The following is a 23,011-nucleotide window of genomic DNA, read 5'->3' as shown; positions in this document are numbered from 1 at the left end:
AAAGATTAAAAAGATGTGTATCAGAAAGCCAACAGTGATAACTTCTAGGGAGCAATTTACAGACAACTTATTTTCTTTAGGTTTCTGTAATTACACATTTCCCCCAATAGGCATTTAGAACTTATGTGGTCACAAAGAACCAAAACTTCTTTTACAAAGCATGAAGAGAAAGGAAGAAAGCTTTATTAATTGCTTTATCAATCTTACATGATGGGACCTCACCTGATTCAAACAGAAACTGGAAAATCATTTGGCAAAATAAGGGATTCCCCCCTGCCAAATATTAATTGTCTCAAACCATGATGTAGTGATGGGTTACAGTCCAATTGATAATATCCTGTATATTTCCATTTTTCCCCTCTTTCAGCTATAAGGTGTGATTCAGGTTCAGAAGCTACCAACATCTGATCTGTAAATAATCTAATATTCACCAGACGCAGTTGTAATTTTCCAGCCTGTGGTTTCCACACGCCATGTGGATTTCACCAAAAATTCGCATTTACTTGGGGCAGGGCCACAAGAGTTTTGCGAAGAGCTAACAAAAGCTCCAAGGTTTTTGGGCAGAGCCCTGGCAAAGCAAGGCTGCTGGTGAGTAACCCCAAGAAGTGTGCACAACCTCTGCCCTCCCCATCCTCCCCTTTCCAAATACTCTCCCTCTAAAGAGCCACATGCAACCTTCCAGTCTGAACATTTTAATTATAAAGTTACAAAACATCATGGTTCTTTATACACATTTTGCATGAAAATAATGTAATAAAATGCAAAGCCATGTTTATACACATCTTCAGCTATCTTTCCATACTCATTACCTTTTGGTGATTCAAACCAGAAACCATTTATTTATTTAAATCTCAAGAAAAAAACTTTAGGCATATAAACAGCCCAAAATATTAAAAGAAAAAGCAGAGGGGTCAGTATTAGGATATTTTGGTGCTTGGATACTTCAAAACAGGTTTGTTTCCAAAACTCTTATTTTGGTCAGTCTGAATGAAAAGGTGCTTGGGAAATAAAAACTGAGTCTCCAGGGTAAACTGAGGCATGCACTCAGGAGTGTGTGTGTGGATGGGAGTGAAGCGTGGATCACAGAGGGCATGTCCTTCCAGTGCCAGTGATATCTCGGTATCATAAAGCAGGTCCAGGTGTCCTCAGGGCGAGAATGGAGAATTCTCTGCAACAGAGGCCCATTCCAGCGGTCTCTTCGGCAGACACTCACTTAGTCATGAGGGTAATCTGGCTGGACTGCGTGTCATTCTACTAAAGGCCAGGCCCGGATTGGGCTGCCTGGGCTAGCATCCTCTTTATCCCCTCCCTGCTCCTTGTGTGTCCTCTCCAAAGCGGCCCACTCTGATGGGCACCCTGTTCCTTAGTCGAGGGAAACACAATTAGCTGGGCTTCCCGCTAGCCCTCCAAGTAAACTCTGTGGTTGTCAGGCAGTGGGAGCCAATACCAACAACAGCTCCTCTGTCACCCATGTCCTTTTCAAGAAGGGGGAGGGCTGTCAAGGAGAAGGACTGGCAAGCGTCCAGGGTGTTGGGTGAGGGCCAAAGAGAAAGAAACCTGTTGTTACACTCCTTACTTCCCCCACTGTTGCTGAGGGGCTTGTGAAAGGAACAGCACTTCTGACTGCAGCCTGCTATTCCAGGGGCCCAGACAGAGGGCAAAGAGCCAGCCACAGCAGGGCAGGGATAAAGGGCTGTTCAGCTGAGCTACCGACAGATGACTGTCTGTTAGACTCGGGGCAGGTGGATGGATGGTCCTAGTGTCCTCAAGTCGCCCACCCTCCCGCACGTGCACACATGTGCTCTGGAGCGCTCCCTTTCTCACTCTCCAGATCTCCAGTTAAAGGCCTCTCAGTGCTGGAAATCAGTTCTGAATGGGAAATTTAGATGCCCAGGAGTGGAAAGTGCTGATGATTTGCATATCTATCACCAGAGAGCCCTGAAAAGAGTAAAACGTGGTTTACAATAGGGGGAAGAAATACATAGCATGTTTCTCAGTTCAAGAGAGGAAAAGTCTTTGCTTGACCAGAGATGGGACTCTTTCCAAGCTCTCTGAACTGACTGTAGTTTTCTCCTGAAATTCAAGTCAGAGACAAAAAACAAAAGCAATTATAGCCTTCAGGAACCCTCAGAAACATTTCCACAACCTAGTCCGTGATTATTTTTGTAGGCGCGTAGAAAATATAGAATTTGTGTAGAGGGAAATTAGAAAGGAATGTTCTTTGTCTCTGATAGGAAAAGCACACAGGTGGGCAAGTTGGGCAAGTGTCCACAGGCTCTTTTCAGAAATTTCGTAAGATGACAGTCCTCAGAAGACAACAGTGAGGTAGCTTAGAGTTTTCAGACAGGGTCTTCTTAAGATAAATGCTGCTTATACAGTTCTCCCTGGGGCACTGCTGTTACAGGGATTGTGGTCACCACCTGATTTTGAAACACAAATCTTTTGATTCTTTCAAATACCCAGAGGAAGATAAGTAGGATACTGACATACTGGATCCAAGCAAACTTTATCATTTCCCAGAATCCTGGTAGATAAGTACAAACAGTTAAGGAATCACAGATGACATTTTCTAAGGAAATGTTAAACCAAAGGGTTAGTTTAGACAGAAAATGGCAAAAATGTTTCAAATACCCTTAAGATAAAAGAGATAATAAAAGATTATTAAGACATAAATATGGATGATTCTGATCTAGAAGAATTACTCAAGAAGAAATATGAACAGGAAATGAATATTTTTTCCTGTATGAACTGCAGACAGACAGTCATTTGCGTGGGGGCTACAAATGCAGCAATTTCCAGTCTGAGGCTTCCCACATCTGTTCCTTCCTGGGACAACTGAGGAATCCCTTCCTTTTTTGAAACCCAGCTACTGTTGACCCTTTAACAGAAAGGATATGAGATGACTTCCATGGGGTATCGGATGACAGCATTAATAACAAATGGAGCTTCTGCAGCCCTTCCCACCAGCCAGATGGGGTTGGGGTCAGTCAGGATGGTGGTTACTGCAACACAACGGGGAGTTAATCCATGAACACTCTCTTCGGCAATAAAATATTGAGGGCTATAAAAATACTCTGACCTCTCGGGCAAATTCTGCACTTCAGAACTCATAGCAAAGAAATAATTCAAAAGGAAAGAGAAACTGAATGTTCAAAGTTGCTCACATATTATTTGTTAAAATACTTGTTAAAATAAGTTAAAAACTTGGAAACAGTCTATGTGTTCTACAATTGTTGAAGGGCTAAGCAAAAGAATACTATGCTACCTCTGAAAAGACAACCAATTAGAACTTTGTAGCAGTGTGGGAAAATATTTATATTACGAAGTACAAAAGAGAAGTCAGATCATAAAGTGTCTCTAAACTATGATAGGAGCTGGGACTTCCCTTGTGGTCCAGTGGGGAGGACTCCATGCTCCCAATGCAGGGGGCCAGGGTTAGATCCCTGGTCAGGGAACTAGATCCCACATGCATGCCGCAACTAAGAAGTCCGCATGCTGCAACTAAAAAAAAAAAAAAAAAAAAAGATCCTGCATGCAGCAACTAAGACCCGGTGCAGCCAAAATAAATAAATAATAAACTATGATAGAAGCTGTATAAAAAAATCTACACATGTACAAAGACTGGAAGGAATTAAGAAAGAAAAGTTGATTTGTAGATAAACGTTTTTGTGTTCCAAAATTCTTTATTTTTGGAATAACGCTGCTAGAGTATTACATAAAATCAGAAAGAAATACTGGAATTGCAGTCCCCTCACTTGTTAAATGTCTCTGTATAGTATCTATGATGTCTGGTTGCCAAGTAATGCTTTAGATGCCTTTAGAGAAAACCTCAGACCACCAACCAGCCAGATGTGCTGAGTCAAGCACACACTCAGGGACAGCCTGAGAGCCCACCTCTTGAAAGGGATGGATGCCCTCGGCCTTCCAGCTAGAACCTTGGGTGCTTTCTCCTACTGCAGCTGCTGACATGGGGTGAGTCATGCACAGTCCCTATTTCCATCTGAAAACTATGGACAGCAACTTGTCTTTGGCTTCTTTTACAGGTATGGTGTGGGGAGGAACTCACATATCTATACATATAAACCCATCAAGTCAGCAGTGGGATACGTATGGCAGTTAATTGGCACTAACCTGCCAGACCATAGGAGCAGTGGAGGGGATGGTTAGCGTGTGGGTCTTTAGATCAGGAGAAAAAGGACAAACCCTGAGCAACCTGTTCACCTTCCATAACTGAGCATTCACTGTTTTGTTTTTAATAAATAAATGTATTTATTTATTTATGGCTGTATTGGGTCTTCATTGCTGTGCAAGGGCTCTCTCTAGTTGCAGCGAGCAGGGAATATTCTCCGTTGTGGTGTGTGGGCTTCTCATTGTGGTGGCTTCTCTTGTTGCGGAGCATGGGTTCTAGGCGCGAGAGCTTCAGTAGTTGTGGCACACAGGCTCAGTAGTTGTGGCTTGCAGGCTCTAGAGCACAGGCTCAGTAGTTGTGGCGCACGGGCTTGGTTGCTCCGCCGCATGTGGGATCTTCCCAGATCAGGGCTCAAACCCGTGTCCCCTGCATTTGCAGGCGGATCCTTAACCACTGCGTCACCAGGGAAGTCCCAAGCATTCACTGGTTTTGATACTTTCATATGACGTGGGCTCTAATTCTGTTTCTCTCCAATAACGCCATTAACCTGCAAAGTCCTTGAGAAGCACCTGAATGAACTCTCCCCATGACTCACCGTTCCTTTCCTGATAGGCAGCAACAATGTGGGTGAGGTCGTAGTCATGGGCAAAAGGGCTGGTCCCGTTGATTACAGATACCTGGGATTCGACAGGAGGATGTGATGTGAGCACCCAAGCGGCTTCCCCTCTTGTTTTTCCTGGTGTTTTTTTTTTTTTTTTTTTTTCGGTACGCGGGCCTCTCACTGTCGTGGCCTCTCCCGTTGCGGAGCACAGGCTCCGGACGCGCGGGCTCAGCGGCCATGGCTCACGGGCCCAGCCGCTCCGCGGCATGTGGAATCTTCCCGGACCGGGGAACGAACCCGTGTCCCCTGCATCGGCAGGCGGACTCTCAACCAGTGCGCCACCAGGGAAGCCCTCCCCTCTTGTTTTTCTACCCTCCTGCCCACCCAGGCTGACCTCAGAGACAACCTTCTTGTGCTTGGTGGCCCATTCCAGTATTGATAATCTTTTCTTGAAGGATGAATGAACTCCTTTGCAACAATTTAAGTCATTTACTCTCAGTCTTTCTTTTCGCAGGGATGGAAACAAGGGGTCGATATCCACCTTTTACACCTTCTACACGTTAAAAGCTATAAAATACCCCTTTCTATTCCAATGGGAGAAATGATTAATTTTTTTTAAGAGACCACATTTTCAACTCCTTTGTCTTTTTCTTGCTCTTGCCTGGATTCTCTCTAATTGATCTCTTTGAAATACAGAGATGGAAATAGGATAAAGCGCAAACAGTAAGCACATAATCCTTTGAAGAAAAGAAAGATCTGCCCTCTAATATCATACTCCTGTTGACGTAATGTAATATACAAACCTTCAAATAAAAAGTGCTACATTAAGTTTATATCTGATACTCTCCTCCTTTTTAAAATACGCATGTTGGGACTTCCTTGGTGGCGCAGTGGTTAAGAATCCACCTGCCAATGCAAGGGACATAGGTTCAAGCCCTGGTTCAGGAAGATCCCACACACCGTGGAGCAACTAAGCCTGTGTGCCACAACTACTGAGCCTGCACTCTAGAGCCTGCGAGCCACAACTACTGAAGCCCGCGTGCCTAGAGCCCGTGCTCCGCAACAAGAGAAGCCACAGCAATGAGAAGCCTGTGTACTGCAACAAAGAGTAGCCCCCACTCACCGCAACTAGAGAAAGCCCGCGTGCAGCAACAAAGACCCAAAGCAGCCAAAAATAAATGAATTAAAACAAAACAAAACAAAATGTATGTTGATTATAGCTAGGTGACCACGAATCCCAATTTATCTGGAACAGTCCTGGCTTATGCCTATAACAAATGATAACATCTCATATTCATTTTCTAAAGTAGCCCAGCCAGGGACTTCCCTGGTGGTCCAGTGGTTAAGACTCCGTGCTCCCAACACAGGGGACCTGGGTTCTGGTCAGGGAACTAGATCCCGCATGCTGCAACTGAAAAAAAGATCCCGCATACCACACCAAAGATCCCACACGTGGCAACAAAGATCCCTTGTGCTGCAATTAAGACCCAGTGCAGCCAAATAAATAAATACTAAAAAAGTAGCCCAGCCCAACTTATACGGGCCTCCCTGTGATAATGTAAAGGTTAGTAAAAAGTGATCAGATGCATGAGTTCTGGCTTCAGAGAGACAATTCGTGGCTCCATTACTTTCAAGCTGTGGGACTTTGGGAAAATTAATCAATCCCTGTAAGCTCCAGTTTCCTCATGTGTGAGATGAGAGTTCATTCTCACATCAACTCTGAGTGCTTACAATGCGGGAGGCACTGTTTCAAGCGCTGGGGTGAGAGAAGACAGAAGACGGCAGCGCTTTTACCACTGAGGGAGATGGCAAATGAACAAACTGAAAACCTCTCTTTCATATTTCAGGTGGAGGTAAGGGGAGTAAACCTGGGTGAGGAATGATGGAGGGACAGGTAAATGTTCTTTAGAAGGAGTGCCAGGGAAGGACTGTGCTCAGGAGCTTTGAACAGGGACCAGAATGGGGCAATAGGATAAGCAACCTAGAAAGGAGCATAGGGGGACAATGACAGGACCAGCGGCTGGAGAGCAGGGAAGTTGGAAGAGAAGGCATCTCATGAGGTTGCTGTAATGATTAAATGAGATAACACATTTAAACCTCTTAACTCAGGCTGGCATGTTATATGCTTAACAAATGGTGGTTAGTATTCTTTTTCTTTTCTTCTTTTTTTTTTAAAATAAATTTATTTATTTAGGCTGCATTGGGTCTTTGTTGCTGCGCGCGGGCTTTCTCTAGTTGCCACGAGCAGGGGCTACTCTGTTGTGGTGTGCAGGCTTCTCATTGCGCTGGCTTCTCTTGTTGTGGAGCACGGGCTTCAGTAGCTGTGGCACTCAGGCTCAGTAGTTGTGGCTCGCGGGCTCTAGAGTGCAGGCTCAGTAGTTGTGGTGCACGGGCTTAGTTGCTTTGCGGCATGTGGGATCTTCCTGGACCAGGGCTCGAACCCATGTCCCCTGCATTGGCAGGCGGACTCTCAACCACTGCCCCACCAGGGAAGTCCCAGTATTATTTTTCAAATGTTTTACATGAACTGAAAAAGATCACCTGAAATAAATACACTGTGTGTGTGTGCCCACGCATGCACACACCCAAAAACTATAAGCAATTCAATTCTTGAAGACAAAGACTATTCTTTTCCTCTCTTTTTACATGTAAATACAGGGGTATCTGTCTCCATATTTTAAAATAACGCATGGTAAGAATTCCTCTGAAATCCTTTTCTATGCTACCCACAAAGACATGCTATTTCCAACGTTCCTTTCTCCCTCTTCAAAGAACTTGACAAACAGTAACACACAAGGACTTCCCTGGCAGTCCAGTGGTTAAGACACCACACTTCCAATGCAGGGGGCACGGGCTCGATCCCTGGTCCAGGAACTAAGATCTCACATGCCGCGTGGTGCGGCCAAAAAAACACCCCAACACACACACACACACACACACAACAGTAACATACAGGAAGAAAAGAGATGGACAGTAAGCAATATCCTTACGTTGTACCGAACATCTAGGCCACCATGGCTTAGGGGCTGCTTCTGCTGCAGCCTCAGGTCTCCGTTCACATATAACTGGGACCCCGGAACAGCGAAGGAGGATTGGAAGAACGCCATGCTCTGCATCACGAATGTCGACATCCTCTGAAATCATTAGAAGGAGAAACAGTATCAATTTCGGCCAGATCCAAGGGGCTCTGGGTTCTAAGTGTCGCCTGTCTGTGGTTGAAGCCTAGCCATCCCTCCTATGCCTCAATCAGCCATGCAGGAAGCACTCTGCCCAGAACCCTCTAACCTATTAATAGCTCATGTAAATTAATGTGACCTCAATGAAAAACATTCAAATTTAACTTCTGCAATGAAATCCCAAACGACACCTCTGAAAAGTCTTCTGCAGTGTGGGTTTTCCCAGAAATCAGAAAGGGGGCTCTGTTCTATTGAAAGACAAAAGGGAGAGGACTCACGTGCAGTTGGTAGGAGAAAGTCAAGATGAGCTGCACACCAAGAACGTGCTCCGTGGACTGCAGGGGAAGCTCCAGTTTAAAATGTAACATGTCCATTTTCCCATCCTGGTTCCTGTCTTCTTCTCTAGTCTAGGAAAGCCAAAAGAGGCCAGTGACCCCGCTCCTTAATAAGTCTGGGAGGAATCCATCTCACTGTTGGACATACACAGTGACTCAGAGTTCTGCCACACAGAGGCATTATCTTCCTCACCGGAAGAAAGAGAAAAAGGGACTTCCCTGGTGGCGCAGTGGTTAAAAATCCACTTGTCAATGCAGGGGACATGGGTTTGAGCCCTGGACCGGGAAGATCCCACATGCTGCAGAGCAACTAAGCCCGTGCACCACAACTACTGAGACTGCGTTCTTGAGCCCACGAGCCACAACTACTGAGCCCGTGTGCCGCAACTACTGTGGCCCGCGTGCCTAGAGCCTGTGCTCTGCAACAAAGAGAAGCCACCGCAATGAGAAGCCCGCACACCACAACAAAGAGTAGCCCCTGCTCGCCGCAACTAGAGAAAGCCCGCACACAGCAATGAAGACCCAACGCAGCCAATAAATAAATAAATTTATTTAAAAAAAAAAAAAGAAAGAAAAGAAAAGAGAAAAATACATAGGTATAAGTGGATCAATCGTGGTGAAAGAGACACATATGCATGGCCCCTAAACTGCATACTTGGGCTTCTCAAATGTTCTAGGGCCAAACTGAAGAAGACCTGGAAGTGGCAGTAACAACAGTGTAAACATCTGGATGCATTGTTCTTTTTCAGTTGCCTCATTTGCTTTTTTGGTTTTATTGCTGGTGTTTTCTTTCCTTTTTAGAAACATGCCTGAGTTTGTATGGAACATTTAAATAGCATATCAAAACAGACTTCTACTTCTCTAGAAGTCAACTTTTTAAAACAGAAAAGAAAGAATCCTAATTATTATGCATTCCCCAAACAGACTCAGCAGAAAAACACCAAGCTCTATTTATATATTCTTTAACCACAGTGCTTTGATTCAGATTCTCAGTGTTGGACTGATGTCAGGGCTTTATAGCCTAGTGCATCTTTTAGTACCAATGAATACAATGAAAAAGAAAGCTAAGTAAAATCAGTGAGGCATTAAAACTACACAGGTACTTTATAAATTATGGCCATGAAAGTAGGGAAGGGACCTCCCTGGTGGTCCAGTGGTTAAGAATCCGCCTTCCAATGCAGGGGACGTGGGTTTGATCCCTGGTTGGGAAACTAAGATCCCACATGCCACGGGGCAACTAAGTCCTCGGGCCACAACTCCTGAGCCCACACGCCACAACTAGAGAGAAGCCCCAGTGCCGCAACTAAGACCCGATGCAGCCAAAAATAAATAAATAAATACTAAAAAAAAAAAAAAGTAGGGAAAACAGAGATCCAAGGAGGGAAAAACACAAATCACAGATCCTTAAAAAACACCAGAATCTAGTCTCACCTCATAGTGACCCTAAAATGACTAGCAGGAAAGACTCACTGAAATGTGATCACTGGTGACATGATTCCTTGCCACAACTCGGGATCTTGTTACTACAACTGATCCTTTTCCACTGTAGGTTCCCAGAAGGATTCTGCTATGGGGTATCAGCATTCCCATCTGAATTCCCCATGTACTGATTCATTTGGTTTTCCACCATACCTTTATGTGGGGGAAGAGATTCTTTGTTCTTTTTCAGGCTAGTAAGGTCGTTTGAGATGGAGATATCTCAGTTTTCAGAACCTTTCAATCATTTCTTTCCTTCTAGACAATAATGTCCTTATCCTAGGCCTTGTTATAGAGAAACCTACCCTCTCTGTTCTGTTGGATACTATTTTCTCTGTCCTGTTACATCAGCTTTGCCGGTGTAGGCGAGGGATATCTGTTACCATGGGTGACGATCAGGTTACCGAGGCAATTATGTATTAGCAATTATGAGTAGGATGGAAAAGAGTTTGTGAATTCACAGGCTTGTCTTCCTGTGAATTTTTTTCAGTTGGTATCTGGGAAGATTTGGAAGACAAATCAGGTTAACTCTCTGTAGTGGATCCATGGCTTTTCTGGATCTTTAGGGTTGGATAGGAAGACAAAGATCAACAACTTGCAAGAGAGGAGAGTGACCAGAAGGGAAATGCCAGAAGAATCCAGACTCTAACACAGTCTGAGAGGGAGAGAAACACATTTCATTTGACCTTTACAATAAGGTGAAGGTAAGCAGAGCAAGTACTATCCGCATTGTATATATGAGAAAACCAAGGCTCAGAGAGATTAAGGGATTTATGGAGTACGGCTACTATTGGTAAAGACAGGATATGAAACCACATCTTTGACTTCAAATCTGATCCTCTTTCCAGGACTAAAATGTCCAGACTTAAACTCAAGGAGAAGATGTCGGTTAAGAAAGATCTTTTTGCAAGAAGCCAGCACACTTTTACGCCATGTTCACAGAGGACAGAGATCCAGCACAGCACCATAATTGGTGTCTACTTGTTAAATCCATTCATTAACCTGTCAAATATTTGCTTTTCCTTTTTTTTTTTTTAAACATTTATTTATTTGGCTGTGCTGGGTCTTAGTTACGGCACGTGAGATCTTTTTTTAGTTGCGGCACGCGGGATCTAGTTCACTGTTCAGGGATCGAACCCAGGCCCCCTACACTGGGAACATGGAGTCTTAACCACTGGACCACAAGGGAAGTCCCAACCTGTCAAATATTTTCTGAGGGCCTACTATGTGCCAGGCATTGCTTCAGGTTCTGGGAATATAATGGCAAACAAAATGGACAAAGTCCCCACCCTAATGGAGCTTACATTCCCAGCCAGGGAGGCAGAAAGTAAATCAACAAACAGATATGTGCTAACAGGTAGTGCTAAGTGTCACAAAGAAAAATGAAGCAAACTAAAATTAGAGAATGACCAGGACAGAACAAAAATTTTTATACAAAGTATTCAGGAATACCTGACTGTCCGAGAAGTCAGGTGATGTGAGGTGATAAGACACATAAATGTCTTGGGGAAGAGTGAGCCAAGCTGATAAAGCACACATACTCTGGGTGAAAGCGGGTCAGTGTTTAACGGAGTGAGATGAGGCCGGTGCAGCTGAGCAGAGTGCATGAGCTGGAGACAGTGGAAGATGAGGGCCCAGACAAGCCCATGGGGATGAGTGATGGTGCAAATGGTGCATCTCCCACAGAGGACCTGTCACCAAGTAAGACTCTCGCTCCCTTGGGGCTGGCAAGGTGAGTTACATCGCTGTGCTATCACTTGGACCACTGATGGAATCAATTAGCTAATTCCATTTACTTCAAACCAAGCTTAGCACAAAATGCAACAGCTACAAAGGCAGGTGTTCAATGAGCTAATACTTTTTTTTAACATTTTTAAAATATTTATTTGTTTATTTTTGGCTGTGTTGGGTCTTTGTTGCTGCACATAGTTGCGGCGAGCAGGGGCTACTCTTTGTTGTGGTCCGTGGGCTTCTCATTGCGGAATACGGGCTCTAGGCGTGCAGGCTTCAGTAGTTGTGGCGCACAGGCTTAGCTGCTCCGAGGCCTGTGGGATATTCCCGGACCCGTGCTTGAACCCATTTCCCCTGCATTGGCAGGTGGATTCTTAACCACTGCGCCACCAGGGAAGTCCCCTCAATGAGCTAATACTTCTTTAACACAAGTTTAGGATTAGTAACTAAAATCCAATGGGTGTGTCTGGCTAAGAGAATTCATAAATCACACCATCACCTTATTTCTACAAGGTATATGTGCAATTTGGAGCAATTTTTACATCCACAGTTCATCCTGTCTCGTCCCTCTGCATACCCCAGAAGTATTATTACTAGTAATAATTAGCAATAGTTAGATAGGTAGGTACTGTCATCCTCTTTATATAATTACTTTGAGGCCAAGAGAGGGTATGGAATCCAATGACAGAACTGGGGCTAGAACTTAAGTTTACTGACTCCTGATTCTATAATAGCCCATAAGAACCCTAATTTCAAAGATTTCTTGAGTTAAAACAGGTAATCCTTTACAGATATGTGTGAAATCAATACTAACATACTAGATAGGATAAATACAGGCATCGTTGGATTTAGTCAATGCCCATCAGTCCACCTGTATCAATCAGGGTCCAATCAGGAAGGAAGAAATGAAAATAAACAGTTATTTTAACAGGGGAATGTAGTATAGGGGATAATTAATAACACAGGCATTAGTGGACTAAAAAAGCAAACAGGGAACACTTTTTGCAGGATAACTACCTAGGGCCGGAGAAGAAAAGGAAGAGGCTGGCGTTACCTCAAGGAGCTAGGACTCAGACCTCAAAAAGGGAGTGCTGTCAGCTGGTACTGGTACCTTTGGAGCTAGGATGAAGAACGCATGAGGGAGTCAATAAGGCAGGAGGAAAGATGTACTCCTTGCTGTTTGCATCACCCCAGCAATGGTTCTTCACCCTGGTTGCAATTTCTGGTCTTCTGCCACTCCCAGAACAAGGCTCACCATGCCTCCTACTGGCAGAATCTAACAGGGAGCCAGTAGGCAGAGGAAAATGTGGTTTTCAGTATCTCAGCATGAGCATCACAAAGGAGAGTATAGGAGGGTAGGTTTGGAGCTGAGACAAGACCTAATAACCAGCACAGCATCTGACAGTAAGAGTAGCTGTAAATTTAACTAGTGCCATTGTTTCCACAGTGCCTTGACTTGCAACATTTTTCTCATCAGGGATTCTACAGTATTTGATAGTTTGCTGGAATTTTATTTGGCTCCTGTTTGTTTTCATATCTTTTATTCTCTAGAGTCATACTCTTTTTCTTTCTTTTTTTTTTTTGCTGTGCCACGTGGCTTGCAGGGTATTAGTTCCCTGACCAGGAATCAAACCCAGCTCCTGGCAGTGAAAGCACAGAGTCCTAACCACTGGACCACCAGGGAATTCCCTAGAGTCATATTCTTTTACTGAAGGTTAATTTCCTAGTTTATACCAGTGTCCACTTTACCATATACTTGTCATCATTGGGGTTTCCCATTTTTTCTTTTTAAGCTGATAGTACTCTTTGACACCAGTCTTTGGGTCTCCAGCAAAGTAGGAACAGTATACTACTCCATGTCTCCTAGACATATAAAATCCTTGCTACCTGTATTTCAATTAATCTAAGATATCATTAATTATAAAATGTACCAATATTTTATATACCAGTAAGAAAGCAAAAATATTTCCAATTAAACTATGACACAATGCTTTCTAATCACTAAGGGTATTTATATTATACTTATTGAAAGAGCTTTTAGATTGAGGCATATTAATATCAGATATCCTATTTATGCACATAGAAAAATATATGCAAAATAAATTGATCCAGGGATTCTTAAAACTTCTTTACATCATGATTCTTTGTATCATTTTTTGACTCAGTATTATCCATACTTTTCTATGTAAGTTTGTCCTTTGTGCCATGAAGCACACTGGTGGTTTTATACAGCATTTAAAAAACATTCACAAAGGGAACTAAAATTCACTGGTCTGGGTTCATAAGCAGGCTTTAAAATTCTGTGGACTTATCCTACTATTAAGTGCCTCTTGAACCTTCCCTTACCTGCTTATCACTTGGTTCTTAGGGTTAAAATGTTTTATTATTGTCTGTGGGGTTTTCTTTCAAGTTGCTGATGTCCCTTCTGCAAGCTTTGGTGCTGGTACTTTTGAGTTTTCATACGTAGTCAATGAGGACTAGCCAAGCCTGTCTTCTGGCCAACAGCTATTGTAAGATACCACTGACAGGGCTTCCCTAGTGGTGCAGTGGTTGGGAGTCCGCCTGCCGGTGCAGGGGACGCGGGTCGTGCCCAGGTCAAGGAGGATCCCACGTGCCACAGAGCGACTGGGCCTGTGAGCCATGGCCGCTGAGCCTGCGCGTCCGGAGCCTGTGCTCGGCAGCGGGAGAGGCCACAGCAGTGAGAGGCCCGAGTAAAAAAAACAAAACAAAACAAAAAAGATACCACTGACAGGCAGACACACTCTGATTTCGGAGAGGTGAAAAAACATGTCTCGGACACACAGTACTCTCCGCTCATCTTCTTGCATCCTCTTGTAGTCTTCAGCCCCCATATTCTCTGGGTCACACATGCTTAAAGAAACAAGTCAGGCTCATTGAGGAAAAAGGTCACTCTGTGCTTTTTTTCTTCTTTCATTAGAAACAAGAAACTTGACTTTTAAAGCATTGAAAGCATAGGGACTTTAGAGACGCTGTCCAAGGTGAGCTGACTAAAGCAGAAATAAGGCCGTTTCTGACTTCTAAGGCATTTTCCCAAATTAGCACCTGCAAAGCCACCTCCAAGCATTTGGTCAAACTTTTTTTTTTTTTTTTTGTGGTACGCGGGCCTCTCACTGTCGTGGCCTCTCCCGTTGCGGAGCACAGGCTCCGGACGCGCAGGCTCAGCGGCCATGGCTCACGGGCCTAGCCACTCCGCGGCATGTGGGATCCTCCTGGACCGGGACACGAACCCGTGTCCCCTGCATCGACAGGCGAACTCCCAACCACTGCGCCACCAGGAAGCCCTCATTTGGTCAAACTTTGACCTATAAACCACTGCTTCCTTGGCTCTCTGGGCAGTTTCTTGGACAGGTCGTAGTCAGTCTAGCTTTATGTTTAGAGTTAGAAGAGTATTTTGCCGCACTAGGGTTAAGAGTATAAGATACAAACCAAGAAACCTTGGGGACTTCCCTGGTGGTCCAGTGGGTAAGACTCTGCGCTCCCAATGCAGGGGGCCAGGGTTTAATCCCTGGTGGGGGAACTTGATCCTGCATGAATGCCTCAACTAAAAAAAAGATCCTGTGTGTCACAACTAAGACCCGGAGCAGCCTAAATAAATAAAAATAAATCTTAAAAAATCCCCAAGAAACCCTTGAGCTGTAGACCTGACTGCTTAGCTGAGAGCTAGAAACTGTCACTTAGCTCTGAGTCTTGTTCTCTTCGTCTGTAAAATGGGGGTATAACCTCTACCTCACAAGGTTACTGTGAGGCTTAAAGAGATAATATATGTAAAAAATCAATGGCTAACACTTTACTAAGTGATTGTTAAAGGCCAAGTATCACATACAGGAATTTAAATGTATTATCTAATGATGAAATGCTTAGCATACGCCAGAGGCATGGTAAATCAATAGCAATTTCAATTTTATTCATTTATTTGACCGTGCTGTGGAGCTTGTGGAATCTTAGTTCCCAGACCAGGGATCTAGTCAGTGAAAGCGCGAAGTCCTAACCTGGAAATTCCCAATAGCAATTTTTATTACTACGGCTTGTAAGCATATCACCAGGATATCACCAACCTGCTTTTAAAAAAATTTAGACATAATTCACACACCATAAAATTCACCCTTTTGCTACAATTCAGTAGATTTTAGTATATTCACAAAGTTGTGTGACTATCACCACTGATTCCAATTTCAAAACATTTTCATCAGCCCCCAAAGAAACCACATACCCATCCCCATTAGCAGTCACTACCCATCTCTCCTCTCCACCAGTTAATTCCCCAAGTTCCTGGAATCCCTAATCTACCTTCTGTCTCTACAGATTTGTCTATTCTGGACATTTCATCTAAATGGAATCATACAACATGTGCTGTTTTGTGGTTGGATTCTTTTACTTAGCAAAAAGGTTCATCCATGTTGTAGCACATATCATGACTCCATTCCTTTTTGTGGTTGGGTAATATTCTATTGTACGGATATAACATATTTTGTTATCCATTCACTCATTGATGGACGTTTGGGTTGTTTGGACTTTTTTTTTGAATTGTTATTGCTCTTATGAATGAGGCTGCTATGAACATTTGTGCACAAGTTTCTGTGTAGACATGTGTCCTCAATTTTGGGGGGTACACATATGCCTAGGAGTAGGGATGCTGGGACACATGATAACTCTATGTTTTTTTCTTTTTTTTGGAAAGAAAATCACTTTATTCTAATTAATTCACAAACAAAAGCTTGTTTAAGAGGCCAAACATCCGCCCAGCCCCAAACTCAATACCATCTCATGAGCTTCTACATGGTGAGAATACCCTCTTCCACTGCAATTCTAAAGCACAAAAGCTATTAATGATCGAGGAGAGGCTTAACTGGTGGCTTCACATTTTATATCTTCACTATCAATTATATTTTTAATGCTAAATCAACATGGTCATGAGAGATGATTTTTCATGTCTTCAGTTGGAACTTCTAGATGAAGCTAACCCATCCACCAATTTGCACTGTTTCAGCACCTCACTGAAACCTTCACAAAGCTTAAGGTCACCCTGGTTCAGTGCACACTCCAAAAACTATTTCACCTGAAAAAAGCATGGGCCATTCTGCTGCTGCTGTGCTGGCTGGGTTCCCTGAGGCTCCCAGTAAGTGACGTCAGGCCTTGAGAGCTCAGTATTACTTCCTCTTACTGAAGCCACCAGGGAGGGCATGACCCAGAGTGTGGCTGACGCTGGCTGCAGTGGTTGCCATCTGGGCCATCAGACCTGGCTGCCGGGGAGCAACAGCAGATGGTGGAGCTGCTGCTGGTGGCTGAGCTGCGGGCGCTGGCCTGGGCATGGTTCTCATCTGAAGGGCCCGGCTGGCTGGAGGGGCCGCTTCAGCTTCCACGAGGAATCTTAAATGCGCGGCAAAGCGGGGACTAGAAGAGCGAGGATAACTCTATGCTTAACTTTTTGAGGAACTGCCAACTATTTTCCAAAGTGGCATTTTATATACTTACCTGCTTTTAAAATTTTACTGTTTTTTTGGTTTGCTTTTGTTTTACACGGCACTTTCTAAATTTTTCCTTTAAAAATTGTTGTCATTGTAATTTTAAAATCTTGAATATGTATCACATTCCCATGTTACAAAATTATAATGGTACAAAAGGCTACGTAGTGAAAAATTTCTCTCCCACCTTAACCTCAGCCACCTAGCTCCTTCCCCAGAGCAATCAATGTTGCCAGTTTCCTTTGAATTCTTCCAGAGATAGCTGAAGCATGCATGTGTGTGTATGTAAATACACACATTCGTATATTTTGGGGTTTTTTTTCTATTTTTATACAAATGGAAGCATATTATATACAATTTTTGTTTTTTACACTTATCAATTTCTCTTGGAGGTAATTCCACATCAATAGATATAAATCCAACTTCATTAAAAAAAAAAAAGCTATGTAACATTCCACTAGGTAGATATAACAACTTTTTAAATGAGTCTTCTATTGCTACATAGGTTGTTTACCATTTTTTTTTAAATTTATTTTATTTATTTATTTTTCGCTGCGCTGGGTCTTCGTTGCTGCACGTGGGTTTTTCTCTAGTTGTGGCGAGTGGGGGTTACTCTTTGCTGTGGTGCTTGGGCTTCTCATTGCAGTGGCTTCTCTTGTTGCAGAGCACGGGCTCTGGGCATGTGGGCTTCAGTAGCTGTGGCACTCGGGCTCAGTAGTTGTGGCTCGCGGGCTCTAGAGAGCAGGCTCAGTAGTTGTGGCACACGGGCTTAGTTGCTCCGCGGTATGTGGGATCTTCCCAGACCAGGGCTTGAACCCGTGTCCCCTTCATTGGCAGGAGGATGCTTAACCACTGCACCACCACGGAAGCCCTGTTTACCATCTTTTGATGCTACAGACAATGCTGCAATGAGCAACTTTTTACATATGTCATTTCACATGTGTGCACAAACCTTAGGATACCTTACTAGAAGTAGAAGCAGGCACATGAATTGGTAATTTTGACATATATGGACAAACAAATATGGTCCTTAAAGAGGTTTTATCAATCTACACTCCCATCAGAGATATACAGGAGTGTATGCACAATTCCCTACATCTTGCTCACCGTGCTACGAAACTTCAATTTTTGCCTATTTGATAGATAAAAATGATATCTCAATTATTCTTAATTTGCGTCTAATTACAAGCGCGATTTCATATGTTTAAGAGTTATGTGTTGAGAAATAGAATACTGCCTGCCATATCAGTAAACAAAGGATGTCACAGTCATTAGCGATTACACCCACGCTGATGGTGAGCTGGCGAGCCCTGAGGGAACTCAGGACAGAAACAAAGAATACCTGCCATCTAGCAGCCATCAGACTGCAGCCACTCCCCATGGTGCACCCTGAGGAAATTCAGGATGTGAAAACACAGGATACTGGCCCCAGACAGCTGAGGTGCATATCAAAGGAATGATTTCAGTGAGCCCAATCTCTAGCATCTTCCCATACATAGCAAAGTGCTAAATTCCTTAACTTGAGATCTAGTTTTCTTTTACTAACAGTAATCTTTTGTTCCTACTACCTGCCCTTTGTTGCAAAACTCCTGTATATCCTACCTCACCTCCTTGGAACAGTTTTCTCAGGGTTACTAGAGATGCTGCCTCCTAGGCTTGAAGTCCTCAGTATGTCTGCCTAATAAAACATAACTCTCAACTTTTAGGCTGTGCATATGTTTTTTTAGTTCACAGTGTGTTTTGTCTTCTATAAACTGTGCATATTCTTTGCCCATTTTTTTACTAGGTAGTTGGTCTTTTAATTATAGATCTGTAGGCACTTTATGTTAGGAAAATTAGCCCTTTACAAGTGATACAAATAGTAAAACTTTTTTCCTTGTTGTCATTTGTGTTTTGGCTTTGCTTATGGTTTTCACCAGGCCAATAATTTTTTAAATTATATACTTGCATTTATCAAAAAAGTTTCTTTTATGCCTTCTAAATTTTACGTCATACTCAGAGATTTAAAAGCTTTCACTCTTGGGGGCTTCCCTGGTGGCGCAGTGGTTGAGAGTCTGCCTACCGATGCAGGGGACACGGGTTCGTGCCCCGGTCCGGGAAGATCCCACATGCCGCGGAGCGGCTGGGCCCGTGAGCCATGGCCGCTGAGCCTGCGCGTCCGGAGCCTGTGCTCCGCAACGGGAGAGGCCACAACAGTGAGAGGCCCGCGTACCGCAAAAAAAACAAAAAACAAAACAAACAAAAAAGCTTTCACTCATTTGTTTCAGTACTTTTATGATTTTAAATTTAATTTTGATCTATCTGGACTTTAATTCTGCTATACAGTCTCTGAGGACTAGCTCCATCTTTACGCACTGATTTAAAATGCCACCTTTGTCATATTAGGGTCCATTTCCATACTTTTTATATAATTCCCCAAACCACACTACTTTACTTATTAGAGCTTTAAGGTATAGTTTAATATCTGGTAGACCTCTTTCCCTTGTATTGATATTATCCTTTTTCTCCTAGAATTTTTGCTTACTTTTTTTCTGTACTTCCTTTATATCTTCTAACTATTTATTTGTATCTCATGATTTTAAACTATTCTCAAACCAAGAGCTCAGCCAGCAAGGAAGCAAATAATTTACTGAGAAAGACTGTAGACAAGGTCATAAATTACTTATAGAAGCTTAGAATGGAGAGAAAAAAAAGACTAAGAAAAAGGAGCTTTGGCTTTATGTTTTACAGTGTAAAACTGCCCAGTATTAAAGAGGATTGATAGCTCTGGACACCATAAAAACAAGAGGTAGTCTTGGCTTCACAAAATCGCAACACACACACACCAGAAGCAGGGGGTTGGTGGGCAGTGCTCTCAAGGGAGTGGTTTCTGGTTACAGAGATAAGAGGCTAACTAGCAATCCAACTGGGAAGCCAACCCAGGTCATGGTGGATGAACAAGTGAAAAGAACACATGAATGAAACCTAATGCTGTATCCTTGTTTTCATGATTATTTTAAGTTTTCATGATTATTTCTTAGACTCAAGTAACCAGAAAGTATGACAGATAGGAATATACAAATGTAAAGAAAAAATTTCTACCAAAAATTTAAAAGACAAGGAATGCTAACCTAAAGTAAAACTAACAAGTTAATTTTTTGTGTGTTTGTAATACAAACAAGAACAACAACCTTTGTTTCCACTTTTGGAAAGGAAACACAGGTGGAACAGAGGTACAGTGGGTTTACAGGGAAAAGGAAACGTACCTCGATGCTGGCCTCTCACCCGCAGTCACCCTTCCCCAGAGGCATTATAATCTCAAATGAGAATAAAAATGGGCAATATGTCACGATTAGGGAGGAGCTGCAAAAATAAATTTGTCCCTACTCCACTTCTATTTTTAAATAAATTTAAAAGACCTGATCATTTAAAGAATCAAAGTGTTCAACAATGTTTGTTACAAAAACCTGCAGGCTTCCACCCACAGGGCAACTAATTTTGCCTCATTTACCTTATTATTTAGAAATGTATCTCCATGTCTTTACACAACCTTGGCATTGGCTGGCACTTCTCAACTTCCATTTCAGGCATCCTCTATTGTCTTCCCACAAGGAGGGTTGATTTAGTTTTCTTTCCCCCTCCCTTCCAGCCAGCACCGCCGCCTTCCCATCCCCCCAGTAGCGTTAAAGTCTTATTCTGGTTAGTTAACATTCAGTGTTCACCAAATTATGATATGTAAATCCTATTCATAACTCTGATTGCTTTTCCTTACTTTTATTTTTCTGGAGTTAATAATTATTTTATTTGCTTGTTTAGTTTTCTATGCATTTATACAATTTCAACAGCTTCTATTCCAATTCCTCACAATCTGATGTCTAAAGATGTATGACTTATTCAAAGTCTTGTTCACTGCAGTATTCTACTAGTGAAAAAGTAAAAGCAAATCAAAAATCCACCAACAGGCAACTGTTAAATCCACTGCAGTTTTCCATATCATGAAATACTTTGCAGACCTTAAAACGAAGGTTAATTAACAAGTATCGATACATGTACCAAACTGAGCCTTTAATTTTACGTCATCATACATACCTGTAAGTCTTTAACATTTTACAATGAGCATGCATTTTTATAGTCAGGAAAAAAAAGGAAATTTAAAGTAATGATAAAAATAATGGGAATCATATTTTGTTTGCGGTTATTCATATGACCAATCAGATTTTAAAATTTTTGTCACTTTGTTTAGTTGCTGGGCAAAAAGTCAATTTTTTTTTTCCGCTGCACAAATCTGACTGTAGGCCAATCATCTCAGAGATGTCTAAAGAGATTCAACTTTGGAAGAAGGAAATCCAGAATTTTCCTACTTCTAAAGGAAAATGTTTTCAGAAAATGAGTGTAAAGGGGGTGATTGTATAGGAAGCCCTCACTTATCTTGAACCAGACACTAGATTACATACAGTAAAACGCTTCATTTTCATCCCAGACAGCGGCAGGATGGAGCGGCATCTAAGGAGGCGAGCCCAGGGAGGCGGGCCTGGGCCAGCAGCACATTCTGCGGAGGTTGCTTAACCAACCAGCACGTTGGCTTCCGCGTGTCAGTCTGCCTAAAAATGCCTGACCTTTCCGTTCCTACCGAGTGCTGATGCACTACTGCAGCTGCACGACGGGGTAATTAACTAGAACACCACTCGGCCTTCACGACTCATAAGGCAACTTTCGCGACCACCCTTCCATTAGGAAGGGGGAGGCCCACGGAAATGACAGGGTCGGACATAGGGTGCCCCCCAGGCTTGTAGCCTCTGTATAGGTCACAGACGCTGACAGCTGTAGCTAACTTTATTGGGGTGGTGGACGGCTTGGAGAAGTCGAATGAAACAACAAATTTGCTCCCCAGGAAATTAAACATAAGCTCGGGTCAGTGAACTTGTGCACAGAACTTCCCGTAGGTTCGTGACTCCCTCAGACCCAAGCCGGGCTCCCCCGGACACAGGGGCCGGGGCTCCGGCCGCGGCGCGCCCTCCCACCCCTTCCCCCATCCCCACCGCAGCCCAGTACCGGCGGGCGGCTGGGCCCAGGCGGGAACCACGCACCGAAACGAGCGGGACGCGCAGGTGATCCCCCTGCAGCCGGTTGAAGGCGGGAAACGTGCTCCAGGCTAGGAAACCACCGTGCTCGGGTCCTAGCAAGGCCACGAGCAGCACCTGGTGCTGGAAGCGCACGGTCGGCTGCTCCTCATAGCTGCTCCGTTTCAGCCAAAACCCTGAGGTAAAAAGGGCGGGAGGCGGAGGGGCCGAGGTCAGGGAAGCCGGCGCGGTCGCCGCGGAGAGCCGCGTCGCGCACCGGCCGGGAGGCAGGCTCACCGTGGCTCCGGAAGGCCACCAGCAGCGGCGGGATGTACGTGAGCGCGGCGGACAGCATCAGGAACAGCGCGGCCTTAGAGCAGAGCCCCGCGCGGTAGCCCCGCTCCACTGGGTGGGAGAAGAGCTCGTAGAGCGCCATGAGGGCAGCGGTGAGTCGGGCCAAGAGCTCGGGATTCCTCGGCGGTTCCAGAGATTCGACAAACTTTGGCTTCTCCTGGTTGCCATAGCCTTGGTCTCCACGGCAACCGACGGGGCAGGGAAAGGAACCAATAGCAAGGAGACGGGCTTCGGTAGGGGTGGGGCTAACGGAACGGTGCCAGCAACTGAGGTGTAGTCGTCGCTTTACGCATTACTTGCGCTTTCCCAAAGGCGGACTGTTTCTGTGTACCAAAGTCGTAGCCATCGCCTGTGTTAACATTTTTGTAAAGTAAAATAAGATTTTCATAAATGTTGACTTAAAGTAAATACTTGCATATGTGTCATCTGTTAATCCCCAATATGGTTCATTGTGTACTTAAGTCCAACCAGTCACAGCACACCCTACATTGGAGGAAAACACAGAGAACATAAATGTGGCCGTGGTCCTGGACCTGATCCTGCGCCAAGACCAAACCATGGCTCTTTGTCTCCAAACTTTCTATCGCTTTCATTATACTCCATAGCCGGACAGAAACAGGACACAAATCTCCCTGCTCTTCGAGAGAGAGAAAGGATAATTACTATATAGCTCTGCTATACTTTGTT

General features: G+C 43.8%; 1 protein-coding gene across 1 annotated transcript; it reads right to left on the bottom strand.

Moving 5' to 3' along the window:
- Positions 1-226: 226 nt before the first annotated feature.
- Positions 227-22,492, bottom strand: TMEM231 (transmembrane protein 231). Its single transcript, XM_029213452.1, has 7 exons — positions 22,268-22,492; positions 21,998-22,167; positions 8,185-8,313; positions 7,721-7,864; positions 4,725-4,806; positions 2,897-3,002; positions 227-2,535 (listed from the first exon to the last, which is right to left on the bottom strand). Exons 1-7 carry the CDS (start codon positions 22,404-22,406, stop codon positions 2,355-2,357), a joined length of 951 nt encoding a protein of 316 aa, XP_029069285.1. The 5' UTR covers positions 22,407-22,492; the 3' UTR covers positions 227-2,354.
- Between the last annotated feature and the right edge of the window lie 519 nt (positions 22,493-23,011).

The sequence above is a fragment of the Monodon monoceros genome, unplaced genomic scaffold (assembly GCF_005190385.1).
Source record: "Monodon monoceros isolate NGI ecotype Baffin Bay Population unplaced genomic scaffold, NGI_Narwhal_1 Super_Scaffold_10, whole genome shotgun sequence".
Classification (NCBI taxonomy): domain Eukaryota; kingdom Metazoa; phylum Chordata; class Mammalia; order Artiodactyla; family Monodontidae; genus Monodon; species Monodon monoceros.
This window is presented reverse-complemented; position numbering and strand designations above follow the sequence as displayed.

Excerpts from the sequence above, each read along its gene's own strand:
- TMEM231 (XM_029213452.1), bottom strand. The coding sequence starts at position 22,406 with ATGGCGCTCTACGAGCTCTTCTCCCACCCAGTGGAGCGGGGCTACCGC. Across the intron at positions 8,314-21,997 it reads TGCGCGTCCCGCTCGTTTCG|ACTAGAGAAGAAGACAGGAA; the intron begins GTGCGTGGTTCC and ends TGGCTTTCCTAG. Across the intron at positions 7,865-8,184 it reads CTTTCTCCTACCAACTGCAC|AGGATGTCGACATTCGTGAT; the intron begins GTGAGTCCTCTC and ends TAATGATTTCAG.